This window comes from Pavona decussata, unplaced genomic scaffold (genome assembly GCF_977016875.1).
Source record: "Pavona decussata unplaced genomic scaffold, jaPavDecu1.1 SCAFFOLD_485, whole genome shotgun sequence".
NCBI classification, from domain to species: domain Eukaryota; kingdom Metazoa; phylum Cnidaria; class Anthozoa; order Scleractinia; family Agariciidae; genus Pavona; species Pavona decussata.
In genome coordinates, this window is record NW_028145818.1 from 30,419 (window position 1) to 55,000 (window position 24,582).

A 24,582-nucleotide genomic window follows, 5' to 3' on the forward strand; every position below is an offset into this window, starting at 1 on the left:
CAGCAACTACGACAAATCGCGAGAGTTCAAAACCGAATTGCAGAGTGTTACTTCAAACAGCTAAGGCTGTAGCGACAAACGAAGATGGGACTAGATCGACCGTGGTGAGATTACTTTTCGACAGTGGAAGTCAGCGCTCTTACATCACTGAGAATTTACGAGCAACACTTCATCTGAAATCACTTCAAACTGAACGACTCAACTTGAACACATTTGGAGAAGCAAAGTACAAGAAGCAGAATTGCGATGTTGTGAAATTACAAGTACGAAGGTCTGGATGCGAAGATGCCATTAAAATTTCTGCTCTGACATTTCCGGTTATTTGCTCGCCTTTACCTGGCAAGGTCTCTGTAAACTACCCGCATTTGGATGGATTGGAGCTAGCGGATGAACCGTTTGACGCCGAAGGTTTGATTGATATTCTGATCGGCTGCGATTATTACTGGCATTTTGTAACGGGGGAAACAAGACGAGGAGACGAAGGTCCCTGTAGCGAATGCTGTTTATTGTTGTGATTGCGTGACCGTCAATACCTCTTTGTCTTATGTGACATATCGATTAGTTTTCGGCATTAGCTTTCCTTCGGACACGTGGAGTTATAAGCGCATGTAAGAAGCAGATTGATGGAAGGATCGTCCAATATACAATTGTAATAGAACGGGGAAAGAGGTATGTTACGTCGTTTATCCTTTTGTCTAGACACCGAAATGTATAACACTTAATTGATAGCAGATTCGTTACGCTTAAGATTACTTGTGTTGTTTAGATTTATGTATGTGCATGCCCCACGTGCTCGAGTTGGGGGCGTTTCGATTAGTGTAGATTTATAGTAATAGCTTTATCCTGCTCGTTGTATTTCAGTTTTTACGAGCTTTCAAGTTTAATAAATCAGTTGTGAAAGATACATGCCTGGAAGTTCCGTTATTATAAAGCATTTCTCCGATGCAGCGCTGTTAAGAAATTCAAGGACTGAAAGGATCGATTGATATCAGCGTCCGCCCCGTTACAGTAAAAACTCTTTCGAAGGAAACTGATCGATCCGATTGCCTGTGCTGACACTTGGAAACTTTGATCATTTAAAATGACCGATTCTGAAGATTCTATGGAAACGGGAACGAGTAGAGTTAGAACCTTGACCGCAAAAGGAAAGATTTACAAAGTTGAATTAATGAAAGATCAAATGTCTTTCGCTCAGCGTGCCTGGAGAAAACAAATGAACAAGATCTCAAATATTATTGTCGACTCATCAAACGTGGATGTTTTGAAGAATGAGCGATCGTTTCTTGAAACGAAGATGGAAATTCTGAACGCAACTAATGAGAGATTTTACGAGTCGCTAGAGAGTGATTACGATGCGAAGAAAGAAGTGATGATGAAATTCGAGTCCCTCGAACGCGAACACTCAGAAACGTTGCGCAAGATAAACGACCGCATTCAAGAAATAAAGCAAGAAACTGGAAGCGATCGCTCTCGGAATTCTAAGCGCTCCAGTCGAACTTCCCAAAGTCGTAAGTCAGACAAATCATCAGTCGCTTCTTCGCTGGCAAGAAAGACTGCTATCGCCGCAAACGTCACGAGATTAAAAACAGAGCTGGAATTCGCTGACGCCGAGGCACAAAAAACAACCACTCTTAAGGAGCACGAAGACGAATTGAGAAGGTTTAAACTAACTAAAAAATTGGCGCTCGCAAAGGCCGAAATGGAGGCGGTGATTAAAACCGAAGTTGCAGGGAGTGAAGACCTACCACAAGAATTTGACAGAAACCTCATTCTCGAAAATTATCTGCAAAGGCGAGCGTCATCCGTGACACGTGCTGACAATTTGACGGTAGTGACGAACGTCGAATCGATAGACGAGCCTTTCAAGGAAGGTCCAAGCAACGAATATACTCCTGTGGTGAAGCACGAAACCGAAACAGCTCCGAGTTCCACGAAGCTTAATCCAGCCAACGAAGTGACTAGTACTCCTGACCAGAAGCCGGTGATAAAGACTCCTAATTCATTAAATCCGTTTTCACCTGAATTTGAAGCAAGAGTTTTCCCGAGATCCGAAGAGCCGTACTATCCTGCAGACGTCAAACCATACGAATATTCTTACTACCCGAGATCCGAAGAGCCGTACTATCCTGCAGACGTCAAACCATACGAATGTTCTTACTACCCGAGACGAGATACAGAATTTATACAGAGGAGTGATCCACCTGAGAAGTTGAAGGTTGAAGATTCACTAACTAGGCTAGCTGACATTCTATCTCAGCGACGATTGCAAGATGCTCTTCCGCTTCCCGAACCGGAGATCTTTAGCGGCGACTTGCTACACTACCCGGTATGGCTGAAGTCCTTCGAAACCATAATAGAAGGGCAGACAGAGAAGGTGTCTCAGAGATTGTACTATCTTGGAAAGTACACGACAGGTGAACCTAAAGAAGCGATCAGTGGCTTACTGCTATTGGAGACTGAGGACGCTTACAAGCAGGCGAGGAAGATCCTATCTGACCGATTTGGTAACCCCTTCCTTGTTGCAGATGCTTACAGGAAGAAAATTAACGAATGGCCTAAAATTCCTCCCAACGATGGAACGAGCCTGCGCAAGTTTTCAGATTTCCTCATTCACTGCCAGACGGCTATGCACACAATGACATATCTAAAGGTCCTAGACGATCCAGATGAAAATCAAAGGATGGTTCGCAAACTCCCTCGTTACCTTATCGATCGTTGGAGTCGAGAAGTAGACCGCTGGCTTAATAAGGACGAAGATCAACGTCACAGCAAAGTAGCCTCATCTGATGTACGTAAAAATGAAATGAGCTATCCCCCGTTCTCTGCATTCTGCCGTTTCCTTCAAAGGGAGTCTAGAATTGCCTGCAATCCTGTAACAACAGTAAGACCTCAGAGAGAAGAAGTCATTAAGGAAGATTTCGATAAAGGACGGAAGTCAAATGGTTTTAGTAGAAGGAAGCCTCCCAGGTTCAACGCCCTCGCAACTGAATCTCATGAAGTGATGGACAGTAACACCAACAGCAGGAAGGAAAGGAAATCTGAAGCTACCTCTTGTCCACTGTGCAAAGTACCTCATGACTTAGACGTATGTAAGCAGTTCCTGAAGAAGTCTATGGCCGAAAGGAGAGATTTAATAAAGGCGAATGCACTGTGCCTAGGCTGTCTGAAGTGGGGACACATGAAAAGAACCTGTAGGAGAAGACTAGTGTGCAAAACCTGCAATGGTTTCCACCCAACCTCCCTTCACATCGATCCTGTTCCCGTTGAAACCGAGCAAAGTAGCCATTCGAGAAATACCCCGGAGGCCACCTCACACCGTGGAAACCTTTGTGATATGAAGAACGTAAATCCATCCTGTATGCACTCCCTGATAGTTCCCGTATGGATACACCACAGAAAGGATACCAGGAAGAAGTTGCTAACCTATGCCCTCTTGGATGAGCAATCTGACGCTTGTTTTGTGAAAGAAGATCTTCTCGGAAGATTAGACGTCAATGGACCCGAAGTCGAACTGAAGTTGTCAACAGTCCTAGCAGAGAAGGTAATCAAAAGCCGCAGGATCGAAGGCCTAGTTGTACGTGGCTATAATGAAGAAGCAGAAATTCCACTGCCTAAAAGCTACTCAAGATCATCTATACCAGCTAAGAAGAGTCAGATTCCGAGACCTGAATCCGCTGTTAACTGGCCACACCTTCAGAAGATTTCAGAGAGGATTATGCCTCTAAACAAAGACATAGAAGTCGGACTTCTTATTGGTCTCAATTGTTCCCGCGCCATTAAGCCGTTGGAAGTTATTCCAGGAAATGAAGATGATCCTTACGCGAAGAAAACAGCCCTTGGATGGGGAATCATTGGTGCTGTAAGATCGTCGTATGAAGAAGACGCTGAAACTAAGAGTGACATTGCGTGTAATCATATCGTTACCTGTGAAGTTCAAGGAACGCCAAAAAGAAAGATGTGTCACTTCGCATTCAAAACACAAGTAAAGGAAATGATTAGTCTCAGCGATGTGTCCAAAATGTTTACCCTTGACTTCAATGAACGGCAAGCTGATGAGAAACCTCTGTCCATTGAAGACCGAAGATTTCTCAGAACAGTGCGCGAAGGTATCCATCAGTTGGCAGATGGTCACTTTGAGATGCCACTGCCTCTGCGAAACGAAAGTTTGGAGCTGCCAAATAGTAAGGGATTGGCCTTAAATCGCCTTATGAAGCTGAGAAGAAGACTGTCAAGTGACGACCAGTTCAGAAAGGATTACTGTAGGTTCATGGAGGATACCATATCCAGTGGTTATGCAGAGAGAGTTCCCATTGATGAGACATCGACAACGAGCAAACAAGTGTGGTACATCCCACATCATGGAGTGTATCATAAGAAGAAACCGGGAAAAATTAGAGTCGTGTTTGACTGCAGTGCTCTATGTGATGGTCAGTCTCTGAACCAACAACTACTCCAGGGACCAGATCTGACGAACAACCTTACCGGAGTTCTGTGCAGATTCCGCCAAGAACGAATCGCCTTTATGTGTGACATCCAAGGCATGTTTCATCAAGTAAAGGTTGACGTGGAACATCGTAACCTCCTGAGATTCCTGTAGTGGGACAATCCAGAGCTGAAGGGAGACCCTGTAGAATTCAGAATGACCGTCCACTTATTTGGTGCCACCTCATCGCCGGGATGTGCCAACTTTGCCCTTAAACTACAGCGGACCACTATGAAGAAACCTGCGGCAGCGCAGCTGCAGACTTCATCCGAAGAAATTTCTACGTGGACGACGAACTGAAATCAGTACCATACGTGGAACAAGCCAAAGAATTGATCAAGAGCACCAGGTCCCTATGTCAGAAAGGTGGCTTTCGGCTGCACAAGTTTACCTCGAACAGCAGAGAAGTTGTAAACTCCGTTCCAGAAGCAGATCGAGCAGTAGACGCGAAGGACCATCGTCTCGTCAGTAACGATACCGCTGTTGAACGTGCGCTGGGTGTTCATTGGTGCATAGAATCTGACACACTCCAGTTCAGGATCACAATGCAAGACAAACCTCTATCACGAAGAGGAATCCTGTCAACTGTCAGCTCAGTTTTTGACCCCCTCGGCTTGGTCGCTCCATTCATTCTGGTAGGCAAACAAATTCTGCAAGAGCTATGCCGTGATGGTATCGGCTGGGATGACGAAGTCCCTGACAAGTTAAGGCCCAAATGGGAGAAGTGGAGAGCTGAACTTCTGGCTTTAGAAAGGCTTAGAGTAGCAAGATGTCACAAGCCTCAAGACTTTGAGGAAGTTAAGAACGTAGAGCTGCACCACTTCTCGGACGCTTGTCAGAATGGCTATGGGCAGCGTTCCTACATCCGACTGGTTGATGACAAGAATCGTGTTCATTGTTCCCTGGTAATGGGAAAGTCACGCGTAACGCCGCTTAAGCCAGTGACCATTCCCAGACTAGAACTTACCGCCGCTGTCGTCTCATCGAAGATCAGTTGCATGCTGCGGAAGGAGCTAGAGTACGCACAGATGAAAGAAGTCTTCTGGACTGATAGTAAAACTGTGTTAGGATACATTAACAATGACGCTAGAAGGTTTCACGTGTTCGTTGGCAATCGCGTCCAGGAAATACGCGAGCGGACATCCCCTAACCAGTGGCACTACGTGGGAACAAAATCCAATCCTGCGGATATTGCCTCCCGCGGCACTGGTGCCCAAGAGCTAATCGACAACACTTTGTGGTGGAATGGGCCGGATTTCCTCTGGAACTCACCTAAAGATTGGGATTCTGTGGATGATACTCCCTCAATTCTCCCTGATGACCCAGAGGTCAGGAACGTTTCTGTAAGAGCAACTCAGATCCAAGAGCCAAAGCTGTCATCTCTATTAGAGCGCTTGACTTATTTCTCTAACTGGCATCGACTAAGGAAGGCGATTGCTGTCTGTCTCCGATTGCAACAAAGATTCCGAAAGACAGCTGCTGGAGGACAGAAAGAAAAGAAGGCAAAGGAAAGGATGGCTACATACAAGCCGGTTGATGTCGAGGAACTACAACATGCTGAGCTGCAAACCATCAAGATAGTACAGAACGAAGCGTTCCAAGATGAAATTCAATTGTTGAAGGATGCTAATATCAAATCACCAACCGCCGACCAAGAGGCCAGCAAAGAAAAGATGAACTATAAAGAGGTCATGACTATAAAGAGGTCAAGCTCGCTCTACAAACTCGACCCCTTTCTAGATGAAGATGGCGTACTTCGAGTTGGGGGACGATTGAGACAGTCTAGCATCCCTTATGATGTGAAACACCCCATCATTCTACCCAAGAAAGGACATGTGACGAATCTTATACTCTGCCACTTTCACCAGCTAACTAAACATCAAGGCCGTGGCATTACCCAGAATGAAATTAGATCAAGTGGCTATTGGATCGTTGGTGGAAGTTCCGTAGTGTCCAACCACATTTCCAAATGTGTGTCTTGCCGGAAGCTGAGAGGCCGTCCTCAAGAACAGAAGATGGCAAACCTACCTGAAGATCGCCTAGAGCCTGCACCACCGTTCACTTTCTGTGCTGTGGACTACTTTGGCCCCTGGTATATCAAAGAAGGCCGTCGTGAATTAAAGCGTTACGGAGTGCTGTTTACGTGACTAGCATCCAGGGCTGTTCATCTCGAAGTCGCGAGCAGTTTGTCTACTGACTCGTTTCTCAATGCCTATCGCCGATTTGTGGGACGCCGTGGCCCAGTACGGCAGCTGCGATCTGACCAGGGCACGAACTTTGTTGGTGCAAAGAATGAGTTGCAGCAAGCGTTATCTACATTGCATCACGAGAAGATACAACAAGAACTGGCGAAGCGCAATTGTGACTGGATAGATTTCAAGATGAATGTCCCAGAGGCAAGTCACATGGGTGGCGCCTGGGAGCGTCAAATCCGTACTGTTCAAAATGTGTTAGCAACGCTTCTCACCCAGCACGCTGCCCAACTTGATGATGAAACCCTCAGAACCTTCATGGTGGAGGCCGAAGCAATCGTGAATTGTCGCCCATTGACCGTCGATACGATTAACTCACCACAAACGCCTGAGTCACTTACGCCCAACCACCTTCTTACGATGAAGTCTAAGGTGATTCTGTCGCCACCTGGTGAATTCCAGCGTGCCGATTTGTACTCGAAGAAAAGATGGCGTAGAGTCCAGTATCTAGCCAACCAGTTTTGGACGAGGTGGAGGAAGGATTATTTACAGTCCCTCCAGCCAAGGCAGAAATGGATAGCCACGCGGAGAAACCTGCAGGTGGATGGCATCGTTGTTGTTATGGATGACAACTTACCGCGAAATTGCTGGAGAATCGCCCGTGTAGAGGAAACATATCCTGATGATGATGGTCTGGTAAGGAAGGTTCGCATCAAGATTGCCGATCGGAGCCTGGATGAAAACGGTCGACCTTCTGGACCACTGACCAGTCTATGCAGACCAGTTCAGAAACTTATTCTGCTGTTGCCCCACGAAGAGAGGGAGGACCGGGGAATCCCCACCTGAGGAGCCATTAAAGAACTGTATGGGCTCATAGCCTATATAAAGAGACATTGATTTAAACAGTTGAACTTTAATAGTTGATTTAGTTTTAGTTTCTTTGATTAGTTTTGGTAAATTTCTATCGCAATTTAGGGGAGCCATGTAGCGAATGCTGTTTACTGTTGTGATTGCGTGACCGTCAATACCTCTTTGTTTTATGTGACATATCGATTAGTTTTCGGCATTAGCTTTCCTTCGGACACGTGGAGTTATAAGCGCATGTAAGAAGCAGATTGATGGAAGGATCGTCCAATATACAATTGTAATAGAACGGGGAAAGAGGTATGTTACGTCGTTTATCCTTTTGTCTAGACACCGAAATGTATAACACTTAATTGATAGCAGATTCGTTACGCTTAAGATTACTTGTGTTGTTTAGATTTATGTATGTGCATGCCCCACGTGCTCGAGTTGGGGGCGTTTCGATTAGTGTAGATTTATAGTAATAGCTTTATCCTGCTCGTTGTATTTCAGTTTTTACGAGCTTTCAAGTTTAATAAATCAGTTGTGAAAGATACATGCCTGGAAGTTCCGTTATTATAAAGCATTTCTCCGATGCAGCGCTGTTAAGAAATTCAAGGACAGAAAGGATCGATTGATATCAGCGTCCACCCCGTTACAGTCCCATTGCTGTAAATAGCAAACTCGGGTGGCTGCTGTCTGGACCAGTTAAAGAACACTCGATCGGAGTTATGTTACGCATTCAGATTTAATAATCGAAGGCCATGACGACCTATTTGCCCGAAACGAAGACGACGTTCTCACGAACACTCTGAAAAACGTTTGGGAGACTGAGGCAATTGGCATTAAGGATCTGACTCAACAGGAAACGAAGGAATCTTTCAAAATCGACGTTGCATGGAGCGAAGACCGATACGAAGTCAATTTACCGTGGAAAGAAAATTGTTTGCCGCTATCCTCCAACAACTATCTGTTGTGCGAATCGCGATTAAGATCCTTACATCACAAGCTGCGCAAAGACCCAGAGTTATTAGCCGAATGTGGGGAACACGCGAGCTGAAATAATGCGAGCTGCGAGCTGCGAACAAAAGATAAATAAATGTAAAAAAAACCAAGAAAATAAAATTTACGCGAATTGATGTATCATCCTCGAAATACTCACGAGGAGAGCGCGACGGGAGTCTCGTTTGGCCCGTCATGCAATCCCGCTTTTCTCTCCAAAGATTGGAGGGAAAGATTGCGTGACGAAATGGAATACGTCTGGGAGGGATGCTACTGTTTTTAACGAATATTTCACTAACATTTAGAAAAAAAAAAACCTTAGTCGCATCAACGTTATATGAGGTTTTTTGGCTCCCCTAAAGTAGCGAGCCCCAATGGCTGCCGCTAATTCCGACAGTAACGAGGGTCGATTCTCTTCGAATTTTAGGTTTATTCATAAATATAGACGTCATAAGAATGTGTGGACCTTTGAATTCAAAGGTAAAATGACTTTGAAAGTCGACCAGTTTATTGAAGGAAGACCATTGTTCAAAAATTTTTACATTCAAATAACAATAAATTGAACCATCATGTTAACTGTCACGTCGTAGTTTCCTTCGTATTGTCTTGTTGGACATTTTTAATTTTAAGTTTCAAATGAATGTAAATCCTGCTTTGCGGATGTGCTCGACATCTTCATCGGAAAGTTTAACGGTCCATGGCAATGTCAGTTCTTCACCATTCCATAGTGTCAAATATTGACTTCGTAGTGGTTTTTGACGAACACAATCTTGATTGATGCAAAATCGGAAATTTCTGTTTTTACAATTGGTTGGTCTCTATCTCTCGGTTTCCAAAGAGCTGTTGCCTCGATATGAAGCTCACCTTCGGAAATTCATCCTTCCCTGGTTGTTTTCGCTTTAAATGCCACGTAGGCCGTGGTTTGCTTCCAATTAGGTTTCCGCGATACTTTTCCGGGAGACTGTCCGGTGGTTTTAACAAAATAGACGACACTTCAGCCTCAGTAAGAGCTATTTGCTTATTATTATTTATTTATTTTTTATTTATTTAATTTTTTTTCTCGCAGCTCGCAGCTCGCAGATGTGAGCTCGCAAAATCCCCGGCCCGTACGACAACATCATTCAAGACCAGTTATCAAAGGGGATAATCGAGCAAGTACCGAATAAAGAGAAAATTGCTGCGCGACATCATTATTTGCCTCATCATGCAGTAGTAAGAAAGGATCGTGAGACTACGAAGGTACGAATTGTGTACGATGGGTCAGCAAAATCTGGTAACCAAGAGAAGTCACTCAACGATTGCCTTGAAACTGGGCCAAATCACATCCCACATGTTTTCAATATGCTAGCGCGCTTTCGGAAGAATCCTGTCGGTATCACAGCTGACATTGAAAAGGCCTTCCTTATGGTGGGAATCCAAGAGGATCATCGAGACTTTCTTCGATTCTTATGGTTAAGAAACCCAGATTGCGTTAAGCCTGAAATTGTACAATACAGGTTCACACGGCTCGTGTTTGGGTTACGCCCCTCGCCTGCTATTTTGGGAGCGACAATTCTACATCACTTACAACTACACAAACAAAGTGACCCCGAAATCGCTGAATTATTGGAACAATCTCTGTACGTGGACGACCTGTTAACGGGGGAGTCAGACGAAGAAAGAGGTCTCTCTGTTTACAAGAGATGCAAGAAGGTTATGTCCAATCTCAGAAAATGGCGATCGAACTCGCGAAAACTACAAATGCAAATTACGAAACTTGAAAGTTCACCAGGATCAGCAAACACACAACAGGAGGTCACTAATGTCAACAAAGAAGATGACGAATCATTCGCGAAATCGAGTGTTGGTTGTGACTCAACGACTTCTGACAACGAAGATGTAGTAGTTAAAATTCTAGGAATGAACTGGAACACTCTCACAGACGAAATTTTCTTCAATTTCTCCGATCTGTGCCCATTTGCACAAGCACTTCCCCTCACCAAGCGATCTGTTCTAAAGGTTACGGCCAAGATCTTCGACCCCATGGGATTTTTGACGCCTCTTACAATAGAGATGAAGATCTTGTTTCAAGAACTTTGTATCAACAAAACAAACTGGGACTAAGAATTACAAGGAACTTTGCTTCACCGATGGAAATCGTTTCTCCAAGATCTGAAGTTCATTGGCGGCTATCGTATTCCTCGATGCTATTTTTCGCGACAGCCTGTAACCTCTCAGATACATGGCTTCAGTGATGCTTCAGAACGCGCCTACGCCGCGGTGGTTTATATTCGAAACACGTACAGTGATGGTCGAATCGAAGTTAAATTGGTCGCCTCAAAATCGAGAGTCGCTCCTATCAAGGCACAGACAATTGCTCGATTGGAATTACTAGGAGAATTAATTTTGGCCCGACTTGTTAACAAGTTAAAGTCGATTGGAGCTGAATACACAACCGTTCTCTGGAGTGATTCTACAACTGCTCTATGCTGGATCAAAAATGAAAGGGGTCCTTACAAAGTGCGAGGCAGCGAGGCGTGCGCGGCATGCGAGGCAGACGTGTGAGGCATTCAGGTTAGCCTAAAAAACACTCCGGTTAGCCTAAAGAGCACTCCGGTTAGCCTAAATAGCACGCAGGTTAGCTTAAATAGCTCCCCAGTTAGCTTAACGGTTAGCAGTTTATGTTGGGGTTGTTCATGCCTCGCATGTTTTGTTCATGCCTCGCACGTCTGCCTCGCATGCCTCGCACGCCTCGCATGGTGCCTCGCACGCCTCGCTGCCTCGCATGTTATGGAAGCAGTACATCGGTCAAAGAGTGGAAGAAATTCGACGTCTAACTCCCAAAGATTTATGGAGGCACTGTCCAGGAGAATTAAATCCTGCCGATCTACCATCGCGTGGACTATCAGCGAAAGAACTTTCTGCCAGCAATACGTGGTGGAATGGTCCGAGTTTTTTGTATCAATCCGAGAATGAATGGCCCGAAACTTCTCCATCGGAACAAGTGAACGAAGAACAAATTTTACAGGAAGCCGTCAAGAACGTACCAGATGTAACACATTCCCTTATTACCACTGCCTGCGACAAATTCAACCCGAAAGTTGACCAGATAATCGACATTGGACGGTTCAGCGACAGGACAAATTAATTCGAGTAACAGCGTTTGTGATCAAGTTCATCAACAAGCTCAAAAACCGAACACTTGAAAACCGGAAAGAAGAAATGGAAGATTTAACAACCACCGAATTGAAGGACGCCGAGAATCTGTGGATACACTCGGTTCAAGCATCGTCTTTTACCGATGAACTTTCTTTTCTGACTCGAAGGGATTCGAAATCAACGCCACCTATACGTGTTCCGCAGTTGGGACTGTTTCTCGACGACGATGGAATTATCAGATGCAAAGGACGGATCGCAAATGCTTCCCTATCGTCTTCTGCCAGAACCCCGATACTTTTGCCTGCCAAACACGCTTTCACCAATCTCACTATTAGGAATATTCACGATTTAGTCAAGCATTCTGGGATAAGGGACACGCTTACGAACTTACGAGAACGTTTCTGGATTCTACGCGGTCGCGAGACAGTCAAGAAAATCATTCGACACTGCGTTGTCTGCCGACGATTCGATGCAGCACCATGCAAACCTCCACCGTTCGCTGATCTTCCAACCAACCGAGTCTCAGACGATCCACCTTTTACTAATGTTGGAATCGACTTCGCTGGGCCATTTTACGTAAAGGAAAACGTCAACAACGCTGAATGTGTCAAAGTTTACGTGTGTTTATTTACATGCGCTTCAACCCGTGCAGTGCACTTAGAGTTGACTCGTGGACTCGGTGTCCAAGATTTCCTGCTTGCTTTCAGAAGATTCACCAGTAGAAGAGGACTCCCGGCTAATCTTCAATCGGACAATGCAAAAACTTTCAAATCATCAAGCAAGGATATTCGCAAATTAGTACGGTCACCGGAAGTTTGGCGATATTTAACCAACAATCAAATCGTTGGAATTTCATTGTGGAAAAGGCGCCGTGGTGGGGAGGCTACTGGGAAAGGCTTGTCCGCAGCGTAAAGTCTCCTATCCAAAAAACCATCGGAAAATCTACCCTCACCCACGAGGAGCTAAGTACTCTGTTAACGGAAATAGAAGGGTTGATCAACGCAAGGCCGCTAACTTATGTGTATGACGACGAGGAATCGATCTCGTATCCCTTAACGCCATCGGATCTGATTTATGGTCGAAGAGTTACTACAACTCCGAACAGTCAACATTTCGAAATCACTAGCACCTACGATTCACTGACGAAGCGACTTAAACATCATAGACATCTGTTGGGACAATTCACTCGTCAATGGAGAAATGAATATTTAACCAGCTTAAGAGAACATGCTATCAAGAACGCACGGCTAAGGGGAGACAATGGCGATACAGGGGTCAAGGTTGGAGACATTGTTATTCTCAAAAATGACAGCGTTCGTCGAAGCTTCTGGAAGCTTGCGAAAGTAGAAGAATTGCACCCGTGCCGAGATGGAAAGGTGCGAGCAGTTTCAGTTAGAGTTACGAGTACCAATGGTAGTTCGATTCAGCGCTTGCGACGACCCATTCAACACGTTGTTCCTCTGGAGGTGAACTCTTGAACTGAACTGAGAACCTTAAACGTTGCCGTATTTAGATTTATTTCCTCACACTTGTAAATAACGCGAACATTTAGAAACAACGAACTTTGCGATAACACATATAGTCTTAGTTTATTTTTCAAAGCGAATATAGTTGACTCACACTAAGGTGATCAACTAGGGGGAGTGTCATAAACAGCCACGCGTATTTGTTATGTAATCAAAGTCCTCACGCTTTTCGTTTTGTTTGTACAAAGAGAGCACATGACAACAACTTGATTTACTGTTTTTTGTAGGATATCAAATTTAGTGGGTTTATTTAGGGGCGTGTGATTTAACTCGAAAGGTTCTTTCTGTACGATATCAGGGTGGAATAAATCAGAATTTATACGAAAACGATTACGACTACTTCGTGTTTATAACATTGTTCCTCAGTCCTTTTTTAATCATCCGACTCTCGCATCTCTTACTGACCAATGCGGCGGCCTTGCGAATTCTCGTTATTTGTAGTTCATGGGAATTGTAATCTTTAGGAACCGACGACGTCAATCGTTCGTACTCTTCTTCGTCAACTTTCCATTCTTGTGCTGTAGAAGCCCCTGATATATAATTTTTTCTGAAGGGTTTCCGTCCGTAATACACTTCAAAGGGGGACTTCCAAGATAACTCCTCCTTTGCTTCACAATTCAAAGTTCTTGCATAATCCGGTAAGCATTTTACCCAGTTAACCCCAGTCTTGCTCATAGACAATAAGTCATACACCACCTTCTTCTTAAACGATCTGTGGGACCGTTCGATTTTTCCCTGTGATTGTGGGTGGTATGGACGCCCTTTAATTATTTTAATACCGAGTTTATTGCACAATTTTTTAGCAGCACCGTCGAATTCCCGTCCCTGATCATGTTGAAGGACACGGGGAGGACCATGCTCTTTGTAAATTGTAGACATTGCCTTTGCGATCGAGCTGCTTCTTTTTCCTTCCAGTGGAACAAGCCAGTGGTACCGGCTAAACACATCCAGTAATGACAGCACATATTTAGAGGCTCTTCCCCTTCTCTTTACAGGAGTACTTTCCATACTTACTAAGCCAGCTTGATGACGGGATTGGACAGTTCTAGCTCGTATTGGCTTTAGAATAGCTTTGTTTTGAAATCGTACGTTTAGCCGTTGATGCAAACGAGACTTTCCAAGCGCACATCTTACATCTCTTTCACCCACGCCACTGAATACGTCTTTTAAATGGTGGTAGAGTTTTCTCGCACCAGATCCTTTAGTTTCTTTGAAAGCTTTCGCTACTACTTTTGATACAGTTGACTTCCGTAAAACTGGTTTACCATCAAGGCATACGTTGCCTCTTTAAAGAGATAAATGGCCACGGTTCCGCCAAAAGCGTACTAAAGCAGATTTCCGCTTCGTGCTCCTTTGTTGCAATGGGACGTTAAATTCTCCTTTCAGTAGCTCAAGAAAAGTGCTGTATGTCTCGTCGTCAAGTGAAGATATAGCATGTATATCAAACACATTGTTTGCAATAGTTACAAGAAGAAACGCGGAACACAAGAGAGTTTTCATGGTCGATCTTAGCAGGAGATATAATAGCAATGATATTTGTCCAGACAGTAAAGTAACGTGGTATTTAGTTTCAACTTTCTAAACATAGACACCAATCAAAACTGCGTTGCAGGGCAAACTCAAGTTTATTCCACTGCGGCTCTAAGCCAATCAAAAGTGCGTTGCCCGGCAAATTTGTCATTGTGTTTTACCGTGGTAAATGATCCTTTTCCCGTGAGAAATTTGGTGTGGTGCATGTCACCGTACTTTCCCGAGATAAACTTACCATGGAGAATATCCATTGATATGTCAAAAAGAATAAAAAAGCTCCCATAACATTTAACGTGGTAAATAAATAGGGTTTTTCGATACCCAAGGCAAGAAAGCCAATCACGATATTTCATTTGAAACCAACACGAAGCCAAAAAAAAATGTTAATTTAAACAAGTCTCTTTTGCTTCGCGCTATTGTTGATATATCAGATTTCACGTTAAGATGGAAGTTACAGGGAAGAGAAGAAGAATTTCTTCAGCTTCCTCAATTCATGTTACTAGTCACTCCCCTCCCCCCCCCCCCCCACCCGCCACCACCACAACTTGGAAAATGTTCCGCCGTCCTTGATAACATTAAATCTTGCCATATCACCAGCGATTATTTCCCCTACAGCTATTGCAGCTCGAATGAAGCCGTAAGAGCGACTAATTTACCATAATAAACAATTCACGTGTAACCGCATGTTACAACGGTAAAATTTACCACGGCTTTATTTAGCCTGGGAAATGACTTTTAAAATGGTCAATCATCGCGTACTTCTTTTTTGATGCAATTTGAATCAACAGAAATCAAATATCTCGGAAAAATAATCAAAGTCAACCTCTGGGTAAAATGCAGCATCGCAGATGTTGTGTTCCTCCCCTCCCAACATAGTGTAAAGACCGACTGAAAATACTGTTACATTTTGCGTTACGTTCTGGTATTACATTTTGCGTTAACAAAGTTATTAAATTTTGCGTTACTATTACATTTTGTGTCAGTTATTACATTTTATGGCGTAACAGTCTCGTATATATTTTTTTTGGACGAATGTTTGTTAAAAAAAGAGAGATGTTGTGAAATACGAGTTCCCAGTCTTTATAAAGAGCGCGTGCTCGCGCTGTTATTTATTGTCTCGCTTTAGTGAATAAACTAGAGTTGCAGATTGAACAGCCATCTTGAATGTGTTTATTTGTATTCGGGAATACAAAAGCATAATAGCAATGTTTAAAATAGCTGTAGTTTCACATGCAGACACCTGTTTAATTTCTTTCTGTTGATAACTTTTATGTTGCTTGATTGTTTTTCTCCACGATCACTAACAAGAATTAATTTAATGAAAATTTTAAATTCAACAATTCGAAATGAAAAGAAAATAGCATGCTGAAGCTACCAAAATTATTTACAGATTATGGTAAGCAACTTCACTTTTCATTTCTTGGTCCCGTAGAATCTGGTGGTCTCAAAAATAAATGTTTCCTGATGTTTTTTTATACCTATGAAATATTAACAACGTTAAGCACCACTTCTTTTAAAAGTCATTTGTAAGTTAATAAACATATTAAATTATCCGGTCACGTACACGTCCGTACAGTAAAACCTCGATTTAACGAGGTGTCAAGGGATTTAGGGAAATTGGTTCGTCATATTGAGGGTAAGTTTTATCGAGGTTCTGTTCCATGCATTTTAAAAGGAATGTCGTTCGTATCAACCGAGGACTTCGTGATATATAGGTTCGTTAAATAGAGGTTCCACTGTACCTTAAAACACTGCACATATATCAGTATTTTGATTTTCCTAGCACAATCATGTAAAACTGTGAAGTAGCGTTCTCAAGAAAGGTAAACACAGGGAAAATTTAGAGTGCTCTTAATGTGAGTTGGCAATTCACTTGAAAAAATCGTATCAGATAACTTCATCGATGAACTGAAAATGTACTTCTCAAACTCATCAATAATTCATCAAGAGAAAACAAAGATAATCACTACCGTGACCGTGGTTTGTATATGTGTTCCTAATTACCAAACTGTAGCCTTGGATTTCTCCAAGAATTATTGATCATTTGACAAGCCATACCAAACACTCGAAAGCGTGTTTCATCAGATATCCAAACACCTCGAAGTCGTTTAAAAAAAACTCGGCTACGCCTCTTTTTTTCAACCTACTTCTCAGTGTTTGGATATCTGATGAAACACGCCTTCTCGTGTTTGATATATTACATCCCGTACTAGCTTCTGACTGTTTTCTCTGGTATTCTTAATCTAAAGATGCTTAACGTTTATTGATAATCTAAATTGTTTACATCGAAAGTTTTTGTGGCATTTAGTTACTATTTCTAAGCATACTGATTTCTCTTCTTTACTTTCCTATTTAGATATTAAAGATGGAAAGAAGAATCATCTACATCACGTTCATAATATGTGTCTCGTCCATTCAAAAGGTTCAAACGAAAAACAGAAAATACACATTCGGTAAGTGAAATATACTAATCGATGTCAAAGAAAAATAATGCTTTAAAGTGAAAGCTACAAGAAGTAAATGAATCAGTCGTGGATCGAGGGGGGGGTGTAGAAACCTCTTTTAGTGGTAGGGGGGGGGGTAGTTACGCATCTAATGAACAAAACTATATCACTACCGTCTGATCTTTATAGGTGTTATTCATGAAAATTCTGCAGTGTATGATGCGATGCGCTTCGCCGCCAACAAGACGAATGCTTTCAGCAATGTCTCAGTTGTCTTTAAATTCATCAACACGACAGACAACACCAGCCTGTTAAATAAAGGTAAGATATTTGTGTGTGTATATTTTTCACGTTTTTCAAGAAGCAACAGCAGAATTCCATGGGCTATTGAGCAATATGGGACATATGACTCAATATGAGCATCTCCATTTAAGGTGGCCGAACACAGGTTTTCAGTATACAGGTGTTAATAAACATTATTTGAAAACTATGACTTCTGAGTACCCGAAATTAGCATGATGCGAGATGAACTAAGAAGAAATAAATTTTGATACTTCTTGTTGCGCAAGGTGCCGTTGCCATGGCAACGCAGCAAGCTATTAACCGTCCACAAATAAAGGTTTTCCTTAAGTTTTAGAAAATGCACTCGTTAGATTTTTTCCATTTTTTGTATCCAGAAAAACTCACAAAATACTGACATAGTGACGCTGCTTTCATGTAATTTTAACAGAGAGATCTTCTGTAAATGTTGGTTTTGCACTTTAATGTTTTTTGAAGATACCCTCTGTTAGATTTTGGTTTTTGTTTGTAGGCGAGTTACACCTTAAGAGAACTATTGTTTTGTAAGATTTCACGAAATTCTAACGAGCGGTTCCTTAGAAAACAGTTTATTTTTCCATTGAAACAACCAGTCACAATTTTTTGGTCAAATGTGCATGGGTAGCTTTTAATTAGGTGTTCTCAGCGAAGATGAAAAGCGTGCAAAAAGGCTTAGCTCTTCGTGAACTCACTTTCTTTGTTCGGTGATAAATGAAGAAGGATTCACAAACGAGAAACTGAGTTATTTTAAGAGCAAAACTCATCTTTGTGATCCACTTGGTATAAAATCGAGGGATCGATAGTATTTGCTTACCACAACTCACTAACAGAATCTGTAAAGCACGCGCAAACTGTGTTCGACCACCTTAATACATGTTCAGCTGCCTCATTTAAGCATACAATAGCAAAAAAACTAGCTACACATGCACACTACAAATTGAGAGACCTTGACAAACGTGATATGTTTAATACCTTTTGAGAAATAATCTTTAAAACAAAGACGCTATACTTTCTTTGTAAATTTCACAGCTTTTAAAGATACTCAATTTCTCCGAGAAAATTAAACTTATCGGAGGGTGTATATATGGGGCTAAGCTAAAAATTGGCCAAAATCTTAACTGTGAGCTGAGAAAAGGTAGTTCACTCAAACCGTTGTATCCAATAATTATTGTATTGTATATTGAGTAGTTGTATCCAATAAGTATTGGATTGTATATTCAGTTGTATCCAATAATTGAAACGTGAGAAACGTGAAGAAACCGTTTCTTGAGCCTGCAATCAACGACAAATCTTTCTGGGAAGGTTATTCAACAAGGCTACAGAAAGTGGGTCTCTGTTATTGACATCGGCACATTTATTACTTTCGTATGTTTAGGCCTTTGTTTGTCGTGTCTCCTTCCCCCTGCCCCCCTGTTCAATGTTGGATTCCCAACAATCCACATACGCGTCAACATTCACTTTTTAAGCTCAACATTGAAACAGGGAAGGGGAGGAAAGTGTAATCGAGGCAGAACTTTGGAACCTTCCCAAGAATATTTCGGATGATTGTAAGTATAGTGTAAATTATACTTGTAAATAACTTGTCAATAACTGTAAAGTTGTTGCTTAACTGAGTTCCGACTTGGTTAGTTAATGACTGAGAAATGACCGAAATTTTAGCTGATAGCTATTGTTTCATGGCTGTTTCATAAGTGCAAATGAGGCAACAAGGAGCCTATGATTTATAAAAAAAAATAATACGTTAGTCCTTTGTTTTATCCCACCATCTACCAACTAATAATTTCAAATTAATTTGAGTTTTTTTGTTTTAACTTTAGTGTTGCTTCAACAAAACGTCGTTGCACTTATCGAGGGAAGTCACACAAAGTACCCCACTTGCGCACTCTCCATAGTAACTAGCCTCCCACGCAGTCGTTTTTAGGGGACTCGGATTACCTCCTCCCCACAAACGCCTGCTTACCCAAGCGCCACATTCCTTTCCCATTGTTTTACTCCCCAAGCATCTTAGCCAATCACCATCGAGACATTGTCCAATGATATCAAATCAAATTCTTGGTTACAACGGCCGCGTCCGTTTCCCGCGAGCTTTGTACAGTCTCTGGTACAGTCGGCGGTTTAGACAACGACATAATATGTTGTTATCGCAGTATATATACTGTGACTATTTAGGCGACTTACTTTGGTCTGTATATTATATTAAATACCGACGCAAAATGAGCCAGTAGCTACTGGCCTAAAATGTCACAGTATGTAGTTAATATCAATATACCGACGCAAATATAAGCCAGTAGTTACTGGCCTAAAATGTCACAGTATGTAGTTAATATTAGTATACCGACGCAAAATAAGCCAGTAGTTACTGGCCTAAAATGTCAGAGTATGTAATAAGTGTTAATATACAGACGGAAAATAAGCCAGTAGTTACTGGCCTAAAATGTTGCAGTTCGTAAAAGTTAGTCGCTTAAAATGTTACAGTATATAGACTGTATTGATCGCATATTGTGTCATAATGTGTATTGCAGGTACAATCTTGAGAGATGCGGGAGTTCAGTTAGAATGTACATATATTTTTTCACTTCTGGAATGGCTGGTCATGGCTGAAACGCCAAAACAAATATCGAGTGTGAATACAAGCGCTTCTTGTGCGACCTTTTGACACCGTTATCTGCTGGGAGAGTCAAAATCTTCGGGAAAGTGTAGTCGATCTTCCCCACCTGATCGAGTTGACAGTCGATGAAGATATCACTTCTTACGCTACTCTACGTTACTCTGGAGCAGATGTGTTCGTTTGGACGAAGTGCTTCGAGAGACTAACTCGATTCAAGGGAAGATCTGCAGTATTTATCAGTCCATTGAAGACTGTTAAACGGAAAGTTAAATGACAAAGAGCCGATCAACTTGTGGTCCTTGTGGTTAATGTCAGCTGTGCATGCGTACGTACATGTCCCCAAACAAATTGCAATTATAAAGCGAGTTTCAACTGCAAAATCTTTAAAGTTTACCAACATATGGGGTAATATTTCGGTTTCCTCCACACCGAAAAGGTCGACAAGATTGAAGGCAAAGCTTAATAAATATTAAATCGACTTTGCGTAACCAGTCGGCAAATTGACGAAAATATCGCTATTTCCCGTCACGAATTCGAATTCTTTGATTGAGTCCGTTGATAGGCATTTAAACGAGAAAGTTTGAACGTCGGACACACAATACTCAAAGCTCACGCAGGCTCGGTAAAGTTCTGTCTCTGCCGTGATGTTTTTACTGTTCGAGACTGCGAGAGGCGTTCTGAGGTCAAGGTCAACCTTCCAGATTTTAGAAGGTTCGCTGTGATTGGCTTAGCGACGGAAAGGAATGTGGCGCTTGGATAAGCAGGCGTTTGTGGGGAGGAGGTAATTCGAGTCCCCTAAAAACGACTGCGTGGGAGGCTACATAGTAACCGGCATTCCCCTCATACGTCTCTATGAAAACGACAGGCCATTCGATCAGTGTGAGAATGCGATTGAGATGTCAGCGGGGTACAGGGACTACGCACATGCTACACTTGATATACTCAGCACATTCCAGTGGAACAAGATAGCACTTGTTTTCGATGGTACAAATTCCTTAACTGCTTTTTTAATGTCTGTTAAAGAGATGTTTAGATAAGCTATTCTACCACTAAACCACAGTCAATTGTAAATTATTAAATTCTCAGCCTCGGATATTGCATTTCTAGCGTTCTGATTGGTTCACTAAATCTCGGTTATCAGCTCATACACCGTAGTTTGACCTTATATGGAAAACGAAAGCCCCAGGTGTCACTAAGCTAATTTTTTATTTTTTCGGTGGGAAGGAAAAGTTCCTTCGGAAAAATGTAGAAAAAAGAAAGGAAAAGAAAGAAATACCAAACAATGCCATCTCAATATAACAACAATAAAAGCCACAAAGTTCGGTATGACACTATTTAATGGTATGTATCTCTGAAGTTTCCTTTAAAATCTTCAAAATTGCAAGATTTTACGATTTTTTAGATCACATAACAACAACAATAACAACCGGTTACCTTCAAAAATTTCAGGATGGCTTGCAAATCCTGGCGGTAAGAGGTTAAAGCCAATCGAAGAAATTTCTCAGGAAGAGCTTCATGCCTGCCTTTATGTTTTTACGAATTTACGAGGACTTCAGATGGTTCATCTATGAAATCCGTACGAGCGGCGGCCATAATGTTGGTTTCCGTCGCTCGGCACCACTCAGCAAAACATTTGCACTAACGTGCACAGCTCTTACGCTTCTCAAATAAGCTTGAAGTTTAAAAACTTGCACTGAATGCTTGTCTCAGTGAGGTTGTACCGTGTACACTTGGACGTGCCTGAAGTGTTTTAAATCGTCCGCAAGGAATTCCGTTCAGCACGATAAAAGCCGTCTTTTCCCTGATCTCTTCCTTCGCTCGGCACCACACAGCAGAACATTTGCTCAAATGTGCACAACTATTACGCTTCTTGATGAGCTGGAACTTCAAAAGCACTTGAATGCTAGTCTCAGAAAGGTTATAATTCGTACATTTAAACGTTTCTTGAATTTTAGATGTCCAACTGTGTCCGATTTTCTTCACTTTCCATTTTTCATTCAACTCCGTTTGCAAAGCGCTGCGCGTGTCATGTGATCATTAGGTTTCGCGCGCTTTGGTCGGAGGTTGCCTCAACATACGGCCGTTTAAATTTGAAAGAAATTTTTTCTTAAAATATAAAAATTCGGTAAACTTCAACAGCAATGTCCAAACGCGGAGAATTTAATAAAACAATTATCCCATTCGCGCTTGTTGGATATGAGATTAGTTATAGCCAACTCGGCGCTTCGCGCCTCGTTGGCTATTTACCATCTCATATCCAACGCGCGCTCATGGAATAATTGTTAAATATAAGAAAGGTCATTTAAAGAGAAGTTTTGAGAACTGATACCTGATAAGTGTTTACTAAATCTTTTGATGGTTTACTAAACAGTTTCAAGTTTTTTTAAGTTAAGTAAGTCACCTATTCAAACTGTAAACACAGACACGCGTGGTGTAGACCAGTCTCCACATAATTCTTTAAAAAAAAAAAAGAAAGCCTCCATGAGAATTTTTAAACGACTTCTTAAGATAAATACATTTATGTTCAAAACCAAAGTTTTTCTTTATAAATCTCTTTCAGAGGGGCGTCTGTATGAAGCTGGATATTTCTATACCATATCCCAAAGTGCAAAGTTCACCATAAACTTTGTGCAGCTAACTGAGAAAGAACAAGCAAATGAAGATCAGACAGCAACAGTCCGTGAAGCAGTGGAGAAAATAACAAACCTTGGCCCAGACGTTATTCTACTTTACACAAGTAAAGAAAAAATGGAACGCCTACTCAATCAGCAGGTAATATTGATTGTCTTCCCTCCTCCTCCTCCTTCTTCCTCTTCCTTTCATCTCTTCCTTCCCATTCTATTTGATGATACTAGCTTGTACAAGAAAGCAGCTCAGTTGTAGTAATACATACTTTTAGTAGCCTCATGGAAAGGAACTGACTGCATCAAGCTTTTACCGAGTGGGCCACCTGTGGCTGTTTTGCTGGGGTTTCAATATATTTCTTTTAATTCTATTTGTATTTCTTTTGTAACAGAAACCTTGTAAACACAACAATCACTCTAAATGGATATTACAAGGACAGGTTAGGCAAAAACCTAGAACATTTAAACATTTGGTTCTGTTTTAAGGATAAATAGAACAATTAGCACTGGTTATCCAAACGAAGTTCATTTGGGCTTAAAACTAACCTTTCACTATTCGGTTGGTCAGATTACCGTGTCTACGGTAACCAATGTCGAGAAAGCATTTGACATACATATAACATTTACCAGCCAAATTTTCTTAGACCTTGTCTCAAACATTAAGTATCCCTCAAATATTTAACATTATCCTGCAGAATATAGCCTGATACTTAGCCGACGGGGCCGTAGGCAGAGTTGGCCAAAATTAGGGGATAATCAAAGGAAGATATGACAGGATGTATAACAAAGCACAATTTTTGCGGAAAAGCTTGGACAATTTTTATTTCGCCATTTTTCTCCCCCACGCGCGAAATTACGTATATCGCAGGATATCTGTTGTGTGCGGGCGACCGAAGAATATTGAGTGCACCATGACCATATTTGGACAGTGCTAAATTGTGTTGAACAATAACATTAAATAGATGGCTGTTGGAGGTTGAAGCTCATCACAATTACATGGTTGTTCTCCTTCACGGAGGCTGAAGCTCATCACAATTAGATGGCTGTTCTCCTTCACGGAGGCTGAAGCTCATCACAATTAGATGGCTGTTCTCCTTCACGGAGGCTGAAGCTCATCACAATTAGATGGCTGTTCTCCTTCATGGAGGCTGAAGCTCATCACAATTAGATGGCTGTTCTCCTTCACGGAGGCTGAAGCTCATCACAATTAGATGGCTGTTCTCCTTCATGGAGGCTGAAGCTCATCACAATTAGATGGCTGTTCTCCTTCACGGAGGCTGAAGCTCATCACAATTAGATGGCTGTTCTCCTTCATGGAGGCTGAAGCTCATCACAATTAGATGGCTGTTCTCCTTCATGGAGGCTGAAGCTCATCACAATTAGATGGCTGTTCTCCTTCATGGAGGCTGAAGCTCATCACAATTAGATGGCTGTTCTCCTTCATGGAGGCTGAAGCTCATCACAATTAGATGGCTGTTCTCCTTCACGGAGGCTGAAGCTCATCACAATTAGATGGCTGTTCTCCTTCATGGAGGCTGAAGCTCATCACAATTAGATGGCTGTTCTCCTTCATGGAGGCTGAAGCTCATCACAATTAGATGGCTGTTCTCCTTCATGGAGGCTGAAGCTCATCACAATTAGATGGCTGTTCTCCTTCATGGAGGCTGAAGCTCATCACAATTAGATGGCTGTTCTCCTTCACGGAGGCTGAAGCTCATCACAATTAGATGGCTGTTCTCCTTCACGGAGGCTGAAGCTCATCACAATTAGATGGCTGTTCTCCTTCACGGAGGCTGAAGCTCATCACAATTAGATGGCTGTTCTCCTTCATGGAGGCTGAAGCTCATCACAATTAGATGGCTGTTCTCCTTCAT

General features: G+C 42.2%; 3 protein-coding genes and 1 pseudogene across 4 annotated transcripts in view; all 4 read left to right on the forward strand.

Annotated features, from left to right (window-relative positions):
- Positions 1-1,081: 1,081 nt before the first annotated feature.
- On the forward strand, positions 1,082-7,521 carry LOC146450165 (uncharacterized). Its single transcript, XM_085100667.1, has 3 exons — positions 1,082-4,574; positions 4,706-6,550; positions 6,635-7,521. The coding sequence occupies exons 1-3, from the start codon at positions 1,082-1,084 to the stop codon at positions 7,519-7,521; spliced, it is 6,225 nt and encodes a 2,074-aa protein (XP_084956793.1).
- A 2,340-nt stretch (positions 7,522-9,861) lies between these two features.
- On the forward strand, positions 9,862-10,623 carry LOC146450166 (uncharacterized). Its single transcript, XM_085100668.1, has one exon. The coding sequence runs from the start codon at positions 9,862-9,864 to the stop codon at positions 10,621-10,623; it is 762 nt and encodes a 253-aa protein (XP_084956794.1).
- A 1,098-nt stretch (positions 10,624-11,721) lies between these two features.
- On the forward strand, positions 11,722-12,570 carry LOC146450167 (uncharacterized). The gene has a single exon (XM_085100669.1). It carries the CDS (start codon positions 11,722-11,724, stop codon positions 12,568-12,570), a length of 849 nt encoding a protein of 282 aa, XP_084956795.1.
- An 8,406-nt stretch (positions 12,571-20,976) lies between these two features.
- LOC146450168 (glutamate receptor 4-like) overlaps positions 20,977-24,582 on the forward strand; it is a 12,585-nt pseudogene continuing 8,979 nt past the window's right edge. Inside the window, exons 1-3 of the transcript XR_014860372.1 lie at positions 20,977-21,068; positions 22,645-22,856; positions 23,101-23,148. The product of XR_014860372.1 is annotated as a glutamate receptor 4-like (transcript). The remainder of the gene's footprint in view (positions 21,069-22,644; positions 22,857-23,100; positions 23,149-24,582) is intronic.